The sequence below is a fragment of the Haliotis asinina genome, chromosome 15, assembly GCF_037392515.1.
Source record: "Haliotis asinina isolate JCU_RB_2024 chromosome 15, JCU_Hal_asi_v2, whole genome shotgun sequence".
NCBI classification, from domain to species: Eukaryota; Metazoa; Mollusca; class Gastropoda; order Lepetellida; family Haliotidae; genus Haliotis; species Haliotis asinina.
The window spans coordinates 33,149,201-33,161,472 of record NC_090294.1 but is presented as its reverse complement, the minus strand read 5'-3'; the positions used below and the strand labels follow the sequence as shown (position 1 = coordinate 33,161,472).

At 39.3% G+C, this 12,272-nt stretch overlaps 1 protein-coding gene across 2 annotated transcripts in view; it reads left to right on the top strand.

Moving 5' to 3' along the window:
- LOC137265813 (tyrosine-protein kinase receptor torso-like) overlaps positions 1–12,272 on the top strand; it is a 504,354-nt gene that overhangs the window by 460,685 nt on the left and 31,397 nt on the right. For both annotated transcript variants that reach the window (XM_067801275.1, XM_067801276.1), the window contains exon 19: positions 1,011–1,072. In XM_067801275.1, coding sequence (XP_067657376.1) covers positions 1,011–1,072 — 62 coding nt within the window. The remainder of the gene's footprint in view (positions 1–1,010; positions 1,073–12,272) is intronic.

Below are 12,272 nucleotides of genomic sequence, written 5' to 3'. Positions count from 1 at the left end.
TGGTGAACTGAACCTGTACTAGTTGATAGAAGGGCCACCAACAGGATTCGTTAGAGAGGACTTGATGTTTGTGCCTCACTGCACAGTGTTACTGTCATAATAAAAAGATGGTTTCACGGTTTTAGGCGAGACTGTAAAAGTGGTGGATACAAAGTTATCAATCTACAACCTTTCTCGAAAGTTTTCCTGTCCAACACTAACCATAAAATCTGCATTTTCATTGCCCTCTTCCCTCATCACAATACTTGTAAATCCCCATCTCAACACATACTCAGAATAAGCATCTTTTTGCCTGGATAATCCCATTTTTTACAGCGACTTCCACACTTCATCCAATAATACATCCTGATCCATTTTTGTAAACTCCTTATTATGTCTGGACTCTAATACGTTCACATATAACATAACCAACCTAGCAACAAATTGTGGAAGCTTAGTCAGGTTAACAGTTTGAAAATGCACCATGCAATTGTGAGCTCGTATCCAGGTACGGGTTTTGCATATGATGATGCCTTGAACAAAGTTGGATACAATCATGTATAGTTTTATGCCGCACTCAGTAATATTCCAGGTATATGGTGGCAGTCTCTAAATAACCAAGTCTGGACTAGACAATCCAGTGATCAACAGCATAAGCATCAATCTGCAGAACTGGGAACTGATGACATGTCAACCAAGTGAGCGAGCCTGACCACCCGATCCTGTTAGTTGCCTGTTATGACAAGCATTGTCGCCGTTTATGGCAAGCATGGGTTGTTTTAAACCCCTTACCTCCACAGGTCGGTGGATACAGTAAAAGTGGACAGATGACCAGGATGTCAATGATGATGGTCTCATTCAACCATGCTGATTGATTCGTCATTGATGGAGTCTTTATTAAGCCTAATTTAGGTTTTGGGGGGAACTTGTCCAAATCTCTCAGTTCTCATACTACTCAAGGTAACGGCTGTTCTTGCATTCTTGTGAGATTTTTTAATAGCGTCTAATACATAGTATCTGTTTTTTGACAGAAGAGAACTTCATTGACCAGACAATGTTACTGTCATATGCACGTCAGGTTGCTCTTGGGATGGTAAGTCGTTTATATTGATAATACTGTTAGACATTATTTGCTCAATTTATCATTATGACAAGGATGCTCCCAAGTCATAAATTCATCATTATATGTATAGTACCTTAAGTGACACATAATGCAAATATCGTACACTTTTGAAGTATGTGGCCTAGCTTCACAATTCAGCAACACAGACTTTACAAACATATGACAATACCTTGTGACTAAGTTTATGAAACTGTTGTGGAAAATCACTGACATAAAAATGACCCTCTTAATGACCTGTAATTTCTATTTTTGTAACTAGCAATGTTTGAGTTTGCAATTATGTTTGCTGATTATAGCCTACAGCTTCACATTCTACAGGAAGTGCCAATTTATGGAAGCTCTTATTATTCAGATGCATACAATATGAATGTTTTTTCTATTATTTTATGTACCCGTGAAGGTCCCGGGGTAGAATAGGCCTTCAGCAACCCATGCTTGCCATAAAAGGTGACTATGCTTGTCGTAAGAGGCGACTAACGGGATCGGGTGGTCAGACTAGCTGACTTGGTTGACACATGTCATCGGTTCCCCATTGCGCAGATCGATGCTCATGTTGTTGATCACTGGATTGTCTGGTCCAGACTCGATTATTTACAGACCGTCGCCATATAGCTGGAATATTGCTAAGTGCGACATAAAACTAAACTCACTCACTCACTCACTATTATTTTATGAAACTGAATGGATTTTAAATTGAACTAGTAGACTTTTACTGTTCCATCTTCCATGGCAGGTTTTTAGAATAAAATAACTAGTTTTCTAACCTCTGGTTTTGTTATGTGAATGGCAAGGAAGACAAATGTTTGGTTCAAGGGTTGTTCCCACTTCCTCTGTAATGGATGGATAACTTTTAATTTTGCCGTTTCATCTATAATACTTTCCCCAAGAGCATAAAAAATATGATATCTTTTATGGTTGAAAATGTTTGGCCTCTGTTACATACTTTGTTCAGTGTTTCTTCAGTAATGATTCAAAGGCCGACTCACCCACCTGATATCACCAGCCATTCTTATTCCTTCGATATTGTTCTTACAGTGCTCCCTTCAGCACTTTCCTGTCAAAAAAATCACTTATACTTTTTTCATGTGTACCATGAATTTATATGTATGCTCCATGACATCGTCTTCCATTTCAGTATGTGCCATATTGGGTCATTCCACGCCACTTGGTATCTTGTAGATTTTGGAATGGGACAGTTTACCTGTTAATTTCCAGTTTGAGTGTTAACCAGAAATCATTCATTTATGAACTGGGTATGAAACCAAAAATACAACAAAGCTGTGACATAATTAACAGTTGTGTTCTAAAATAAACAAAATGAAAGTTAACAAAAGTATCACTTTGGCAGTACAACTCAGACTTAAAGGGTCAAGATAATACAAGAGCAGTTATTACAGCAGTAAAGACAGTGAGAGTAATATTTACTTCCCAGCAAAAGTAAACTTGTGACCATAGGCTTGTCCAGGTATTCTAATCATAACACACAATGCTGGTCTTCTTGAATGACGGATTGAATGATGAAGAAAGGGAGGAATAATTATTGCTTTTCACCACCATGATAATATTATAACTAAATGTGGTGAGGCTTGTCATTCTTAAAGTTGATAAGTAATGTGAGATGAGAGGTAAGAGTTTGCAATACTTACAAGCTGTCTACATGGCTCATGTGCACTCAGTGTCACTGGAGATGCAAATAGGATTGTGATAAATATGACACAAGTCTAACCATATCACGCCAATTTCCTCATTGGATATTACTCACACTCTAAGTTACCATGTGTTAGTGAGTTTGGTATGGAGATTCATAGGTCCAAGTTAAATATCAAACAAGTATGAAGTTCTATGCATGATAAATCTCCATATCAACCTCACGAACACATTAACAAAGTTTTGTCTCAACCCTCACTAAATGCTTTGAATCTGGACTGAAAGAATGAAACAATGGTTCTAGACTGAAATAATGCATTTATACAAAGTATTGTAAACAGCAGCTGAAATGAATAATTTTTAATTTGTGTCTGAATTGTCATGTCACCTCATCCAGACACTCCACCTTCGAAATGGTGCAATCAAACGTTCGAAATACACACTGTCATTCCATGCCAAGCGTTTGCCAAAGACACTCTCAAGTAACACACAACAATGTAAGCAACACTACTCTGTTAACATGAAACTTTTATCAGCATGGGATTACTGGAGGTTAGGTCATCATGAACTATATTGGAATGCACAAGCCAGGACACTTGCATTAGAATAAGCAAGAGGTTACAGAAGGTCAAGTTCTACATCAGATCAGCACATGGACACTTGTTGTAGTGACTTTGTTTATGGTGCATTACTATAGAAGTGGCATTTATGGTCTAGAAGTTACAGCATTTCTGTTGCTGTCCCCTCCCAGGTGGAAGTCAACACACCGGTCATGGTCGCTGCTTGGAAGTGTCAGGGTGGACTTCAGGACCGGCAGAGAAACCAAATCGTTCTGCGTCACTGGCATGAAGACAAGAGAAGAAAAAGATGGGAGAAGAGAAAGTGATTTTGTGCCAGTTTCTTCTTGTTGGCTTGTCCCACACATTCTTTCTCAGAGTCTCCTACTCACAGAGAAACAATATGTATATACTCTTGTGTCGTGATAGTACTTTGACAGTTCTGTCCATGGAGCTGAACTAATTATAGAAATGCGTCACCAGTATTGCGAGACGTGGTGAATGATTATAATCACAGACCTGATAGATCACTCAATGAGCGATCAACCATGGATATAAACGTGAATAATGAATCTGTTGTTCGGAAAGAACAGTACATTAACCCACTGATCAAACAATGCAAACCCAAAGCAGAGAAGATGAATGAAACCAGAAGGAAAGCCTACTTTCAAAGTAGGTGATCAGGTGTGACTGTCACATTTAAGACATGTCTTTCAACGAGACTATTGAGAGAAATGGATGGAGGAAATTATTCATTATCAGCAGATGATACTACAAGGGTGGGACACCAGTCTATAACGTCAAAGACATGACTGAGGATCCAGTCAGTGGTACTTTTTATGCAAATGAACTTCAGACAGCAGATAAGCATGGAAAAAGTGCTTAAAGCCAGAAGGAGAGAAGGTCAGAAGGAAGTCAGATGGTTGGGTATCCAAGGAAATTCAATAGCTGGATCCCTCAGGGTCATTGGCACTCTGCGTAGTGGATATATAGAGCAACAAGTGTTACTGTTAAAAATTTACTGTGACAACAATGTAAGAAATCCCCTGCGAACCAGCAAAACAGAACAAAGACAAGTCATAAACGTTTACGTTATGTATTATTATGCAACAAGAGCAAGGTATACAAAGTAACAAGTCAATTTCACAATACTGATTTCAGGTACAATTCAAGAGAGACAAAATCTAAGTCAGTAGGTCACAGAATACAGTAAAGCAAACTCACCGAAGTCTTAGTGCGAGAGAAGATCAACTATGCAGAATGTAAACACAGCGATTGGTCTGACAGCGGATAAGGCGTTGACAGGTTTTGGATTATCAAGCGTTGACAGTGATGTAACTCCAGCAAATATGAATGAGTGTGTTGCCCCCAACACGGCAACCAGGTTTTATATATATATATATACAGTCATTTCCCGAAAGTTCGGGCACTTATGACAACACTGTAGAATGCACTCGAATAAGTCTCCCAGAAGTAAACACATAGAAAACTAGGAGCACATACATTTCAGAAAACAAGAATCCTAAAAGTGTTGACCATCTATTAAAATGAAATGTGACCCTCATAATTATTATTCAAAACACTAAATGTTGTGACCCAATAATAATTTTTACTGAATTAGTAACAAAATGTACAGGAAATACACACTCGTAACACTCTCCCTCTCTCCCCCTTGAGGAAAAGAAAGTTTCGCAGAAACTTTCTGTTACAATCATAGCAATAATAACATAATACCATGACATGTAATAATATGAGTACTATGAGAAACTTCCTGCAGAATTACTATGACAAAATGCAGTTACATACATATAGCATCATCAATACATTTATACCCTGGAAAGTGCATCAGCACAAACATTGTCTTTGACCTTAATGTGTCTTTGCCTTTAATGTCGCTTCAGACCAAACGGCATCACCTTGTATTGATACAGTCCATCTGGTGTAGTGAATGCCGATATTTTCTTTGCACGGTCTGTAAGTGGAATCTGTCAGAAGCCCTTCAGTAAGTCAAACGTACTTCTATACTTGGCTTGACTAATGCGATCAATGCAATTGTCCACTCTCAGAATAGGATACAAGTCAGTTCGTGAGAGCGCATTGACAGCTTTCATGTCAGCACAGCAGCACCAGCCACCTCCACTCTTCGGCACAAGAACACATTGTGAACTCCATGGACTGTCACTGGGTTCAATAATGTCATTGTCCAGCATGTATTTCAACTCCTTCCATAGAATTTCACGCTTCACTGGATTCATCCGATAAGGGTGTTGTTTTACAGGCTCAGCATCACCTACATCTAAATTATGGCTAACAACATCGGTTCGACCAGGCACATCAGGAAATAAGTGAGAGAACTCATGAATCAAATCTGACATCTGAACTTTCTGCTCAGGGGATGAATGTGACAGTTTCTCATCAATGTGAGCTAACACATCAGAATTTCTCAACTTTGGTGAAACATTATCACTAAGATCATCAAGCTTCACATTGCTAACACAATCATCAATGTTGTCAACATTTTCACAGTTGTCTTTAGTACAATCAGTAACTGGGGAGAGTGTGGCAATACAATTGACATGTTTGGTTTCTGACCTGTCATGATATTTCTTAATCATGTTCACATGACACAATCTCTTCTGTATATGATGACCAGGCATCAGGACGACATAGTCTGTGCTGCTAACCTTTTTGTCAACAATATATGGACCTTGATATCTTGCTCTCAGTGGCTGACCAGCAATGGGAAGCAGAACTAACACTTTCTCACCACAAGTGAAATTTCTCTCTTTTGACTTTTTGTCATAGTTTAGCTTCAGTCTTTCTTGTGAAACTTTTAAGTTTCTTCTGGCCAATTCACTTGCTTTTAGATAGTGTGGGTCAAAAGAAATGTGCCAAAATTTTCTTACAAATTTTGTTTACACCCAAATGACCTGCCATGGGACTTTCATGTGTCAATGAAAGTACATGCTTCCGAAATAATTTTGGTACCACAATTTGATGGTACAATTTCCATTCATCCTCCACAGGAACATCCGGCGACCTATATTTCCTCATCAGAACACCATCTTTGTAGTAATAACAAACTGACAAATCATGAATGGTATCATTCTGCAAAGAAGTCACTGCACAAGAAGGAAAAATACCCAGAAATTTCCTCCAACTAACTAACTGAACTCTCCGGCGAAACAGTGACAATTGGATCAGCACCTTTGACCCTCATAAGATCATTACCGATCAACAAATCGACACCTGGAACTGGGAGAGAGTCAAGAACACCAACTTTCACCTCATCTGAAATCAGATCTGAGATCAAATTCACAAAATGGAGAGGAGCAGAAAAATAGCCACATATACCCTGAAGCAAAACATCTGAGTTAGCTGAAGACTCATCAGAAAAAGGCAAAATGTCCTTCAAAATCAGAGATTGAAGAGCTCCAGTATCCCTCAAGATAATAGCGGGCCGTGGGGTAGAATTATCTCCCATAAGTGACACAGAACCCTTGTACACAAAGGGCAAAAAACTCCTTCTGAACTACAGAATCTGGAGACTTACTCTCACAAACAAAACTCTCCTGAGAACCACCAGGAAAAAAAGGTCTGATGCGATGGACACAAAATCATTTGGGGAACCTGTAGCCTGATTTCTGAACTGGAGTTTGTAACATGCAGACACCAAATGACCTGGCTTCTTACAATACACACAAACAGGATCAGAACCACTGGTAGTCTTAGGCTTAGACTGAAAAGTATGCGACTGCTTGCCACTAGAATTTGAACCTGTTCTAACACCACTGTAACCTGCATGTCCTGAAGTCTTAACCGGAGAAAAGCCCGTTTGGCCAGAAAACTTTGTATTACCTGGAGATTTAAAATAACTCTTGTGAGTCAAGCAATAATCATCTGCCAACATTGCTGCCTTGTGTAAGTCATCAACCTTTTGTTCATCCAAATAAGTCTTAAGGTCAGCATGAGCACTCTGCATGAAATCTTCCATCAACACTAACTGTCTCAAACCATCAAAATCTGTGACTTCCTTAGACTCACACCACCTATCAAACAATGTTTCCTTTTCTCTAGCAGACTCTACAAAAGCTTCATTGTCCCTTTTGTGAGCATTTCTGAATTTCTGATGATAAGCCTCATTCACTAACTCATAAGCTTTCAAAAGTGTACTCTTGACAAGATCATAATCTGAGCTTTGCTGTGCTGACAAGGCTGAATAAGCATCCTGAGCTTTTCCTTTCAAAACAGTTTGCAACACCATAGTCCATGACTTCCTTGGCCTCTTGAGAATTTCAGCAACTGTTAGACTGTTAAACTGTCAACATGCACTCCTGTCCAGTGTGTTGTAAGACTTACGCCTGGCCTGATAGCTTGAAACGTTGTACGAATATCAAGCATGATGGTTATAATCAGCAACAGCAGCCCCAGGAGCAACAACAACAACCCTCAGAATGAAGGAGAACATTTCAAATTTACCATCCCCTCTAATGCAGTCATTGTGGGTACTCCTGGCAGTGGTAAATCTATGTTTGTATACAACCTTCTTACCCATGGATGTATACAGCCAGCACCTAATCACGTTGTCTGGTGCTACACCCAGTGGCAGCCTCTGTACCAGGTGTTCAGTGAACAGTACCCCATGTGAAGTTTGTGAAAGGAATTCCCTACGACGTACTCCACAATACCTACTTTGATGCTAGAAATGACAACTTGCTTGTTTTGGATGACTTGATGTCTGAGGCCAAGGATGATAAAAGTGTCAGTCAATTATTTACACGAACTTCTCATTACACAAATCTTATTGTTTTTCTGTTGTTACAAAATGTATTTCCACGGGAGAAAGAGTCATGTGACATCGCTCTGAATTCCCACTATGTGACTCTATTTAACTCTCCTGTGGATAGACTACAAGTCCAGTTGTTTGCCAGACATATCAACCCCAATGCTGATAAATTATGTCAGTGGATGAGACAGCTTTTCAAGAACCCTAGCAGACTAGGTATGAAATGCATTCCTCAAAATACATATTTATGAGGGGATTACAAGTCTGAAACTGACTTAATCTTGTAATGGCTGTGGGCAAGTGTGTGGACCCCATGCTTTAACACAAAACATTTGTCATCCAAAAGGGAAAGACTGATTTTGTTGATGCAAGCAGTGTACAGCTGAGGGGGCTTTTACTCTGAATTTGTCTGAATTCTACTTTTTCCAAGAGACACTGTTTGTACAGTTCACGGCGAAGATGTTTGTTTTTTATGGTTTCACCAATGCCTTTGGCTGTCTTCTTCTCTGCATCAAGTACTATTCCAACTTCATCTCCAACTGTGTTTGTTTCTGTTTCTATATGAAACATGGAATACATTTTGAGGTGGAGACCAACAAACTCAATCGTCATTCCCTCACCCCCTACCCACCCCCCACCCTTCCCCATTTCATCTTTGAATTTTCCAAAGTTATTTTCATTGTTTCTTGACATCTGCATGTTTTCCCATGTCAGCATACAGGTCAGGGGTTACAATTTCGTAGGGCAGGAAGTCTGTGTCAGTAAAACACAAGTGTGCTTTGGAACTATAGTTTGGTTTTATGAAGTTATGGCGAAAGTTGTACATGTGCACTTTGGATAGAACTAATATGGAAAATCCAGCGTACAGAGGCTGATCAACTAAATTACCTTCTTCATGTGAACAGTGGCCAAATCTGGGTTAAAAATTTTGAATGCTTCAAAAGTGGGCTTGGCACACAACTTTCAGAGACGTTTGTCAGAATTAACAAGTTCCACACTGACATGCTTTCGCACATTCACCATGCTGCAGCCAAAACAAGAGTTATTCAGCAGTTTGAAAAAAGCTTTGTCAGTCTTATTTGTAGACTGCCAACATTTCTCTGTCTTGAAATCAATGAATGGTTTCAGCCATGGTGTCTGCATGAACTGAATGGCTTGATGAATTTTGGAGAGAACCATTCCCTGACTGAGATAAACTGAGAGTGAGACATGTTTCTGTTTGTTAAATGAATTAGGAATATTCTCCCATGTTTCAAATTTCAAATGAAGACCAGACATTGTGTGCATATGCATAATCTTTATCAGAGAAAGAATGTCCAGTTAACTAACTGAAACAAATCTGCTTGTTTGGGAAGCTGAGTCAATGCAAATTTAGTTTCACAATCTATGAAGTCATAGGGATATGATTGCAGCTATGATTTTGTCTAAGAAGGGATTGGAAATTCTTGTCTTAAATAAAAGAACTGGGATGGATCTTTCTTCCCCAGATTTCTAACTAAAGTATCTAGGGGTGCTGAAAGAAAGTGGAGAGAACTGCTTAATCTCAAATTTCCAATGGAGGAGGAAATGTATTTCATATTATTTCAAATGTATATTCATTTATTTATCGGATCTTCTGCGGACTGTGTTCAGAACAATGAAGGGAATGATCCTATAACAAATCCTGTCTGCTAGATCCATGCAGGCAGTTTCTACAGTAAAATGTTGCCCCCATCATCTTTTGTTCTGTTTTCCATGAGGCGACTGAAATTTCTGATCAGACAAAATGTCTCTTCTCTCCCTGAGAGAGCAGCAATAAATCTACTGTTTTGTTGAACTTATACTTGCTGATATGCTGAAACCCAAAGACATTCACTGAGATCTGGTTTTGGTTCTCAAATTGTGGGATATGGAAAAGAGGTATGGGAAAATCTATGCCATGAAGATTCAACAAGAAATGGGCGATATTTTACAAACCCTCTCAGGATGTTGCTTTCTATCTAAAGGGTGCAAAACAACCAACACTAAAAACATTTTTGGTCATTATTATGGATATTCAGTATAGCTTTCTTATCTGCCAAATACTTGGTGAGAGGAATGTGTGAACATACTGACAGGGGAGCATATTCAGCTGTATTCACCTCAAGTTGTATGATGCCCTCTAATATCCTAACTACTCCCCTCAGGCTGAAACTCCTGAGAAGAGGTATACAAATCGTTATGAGAGTGTATTTTCTGTAAATTGTATTATTGATGGGGTGATAATTATTTCTGGGTCACAATGTTTAGAGTTTTACATGATAGTTATTATGGGTCACATTTTGTATCATAAATGCTCAGTGCTGTTAGTATTTTAGCAGCAGGCCTTTAAGGTAGCACTTTAGAGTTACCTCCCTTTGGTGTGTTTGACTTGTTGATCGCGAAATGTGGTAAAGGTTCCATGCTTTGCCGGAATATTCAGGAATCAGTGACTGTGTATATAAAGTTGCTGTGTTGACACACATACGGATTAACTGGAGTACATCATTCAGCTAACATCAAACTGCCTGCCTCTCCGTCAGTGCTTGACCTGCATAACCGTTGCCTGACCGCTCGCTGCGTTACACTCAGTATTACTGTTTCTCACTCACAAAACAAGACTTTGGTGTGTTGAAATTATATTTGTGACCCATCACTTAGGATGTAACTCAGTTGCATTGTACATGACACCTCTATTGTGAATCTTTGTATCTTGCCTTTGCTTGCGCAATACAAAATATTGAATATTTTAGAATTGTCAGTCTCTGGAACTTGGGGGTACTGAGGGGATTTCTTATACCTTTCATCACAACAAAATGTTGAAAAGCCTTGGCCAACTGCTTTTCAGTTTCTGAGAAATTGGTCACCCAAGCAGAATAGCTTGTTTGGCAGCAAGCATTTCCAATGGCCACACCAATTACAGATGGCATCTCTGTCCAGAATGTTGCTGTCAGTCTTAGGCTGCAGACAGGGGCGTTTTGCCAAGGTTGCTGCAGCTGTTTTACTTCCCTTCCTCTTCAGAATCCTTTCATATTTGTGACTCTGAAGTGCATTCAGCTAGGAATAACATTTTCTACATTGCTCACAGTGATATCTCTTGTTGTTATTGTTACGAGTGTGTACTTTTTGTATATTTTTGTCATAAATTAAGTAATGATTATTATTGGGTCACAACATTTAGTGTTTCGAATATTAAATATGATGGGTCACATTTCATTTTAATAGCTGGTCAACACTTTTAGCATTCTGGTTTTCTGGAATTTATCTGCTCCTAGTTTTCTATGTGTCTACTTCCGGTACTCTTATTCGAGGGCATTCCACAGTGTTAACGATGTTCGTTTGTGCCCGAACTATCGGGAAATGACTTAGTAAATATCTATATAAACGCTGGTTGCCATATTGAGGGCAACACTCACACTCATTCATAGTTACATCACTGCCACACTTGAAATCCCGTTAATGCCTGAATCTACATTATCTGCTGTGGCACTGATCGCTGTGTTGACATCCTGCCATAGCTGTTCTCTCTCACACCAAGACTTGCTATATTGTATTTTGTGACCCACTGACTTTGTCTCTTTTGAATTGTATTTGTAATCAGCATTGATATATGGACTTGTGACTTTGTATACCTTGCTCTCGTTGTATAACAATACAGAATTTGAACGTAAACGACTTGTCATTGTTCTGTTTTGCTGGTTCACAGGGCTCTATATACATGGGGGCGTATGTTATAGTGTAACTAATGTGATAACATATTGCAGCCTATAACAGGGTAACCAGTGCAATAGTATTATATCTTAAATAACCCCCATTCACATAATCTTGATTGATATTATTCTGAAAATGTGTTGGTTAGGTAGTGGTACTGCTCACTTGTATGGCTCATCATCAACTCAAGAATCTTGCTCCTTTCTACACACAGCCCAGACAGTGCATGGAACTTCTCCCAGGAAACACTGCGTAGTCGAACCTACCAAGAACTTTCCAGATAATATGAAGACTCCCCAACACTGCAACTTTCTGCAGAATGTCATAAAGTCTGTGCTCCCAGAGGAGAACCCAGGCACTCTCCTGATATGCGCCAAGAGATCAGGCTGTAGCAAACCAAGGGCACAAGAAACATTGGGGACCCTGACGACAGTGTACTTAGGAGGCTAGCGAAACATTTCAAAGGCAAGGT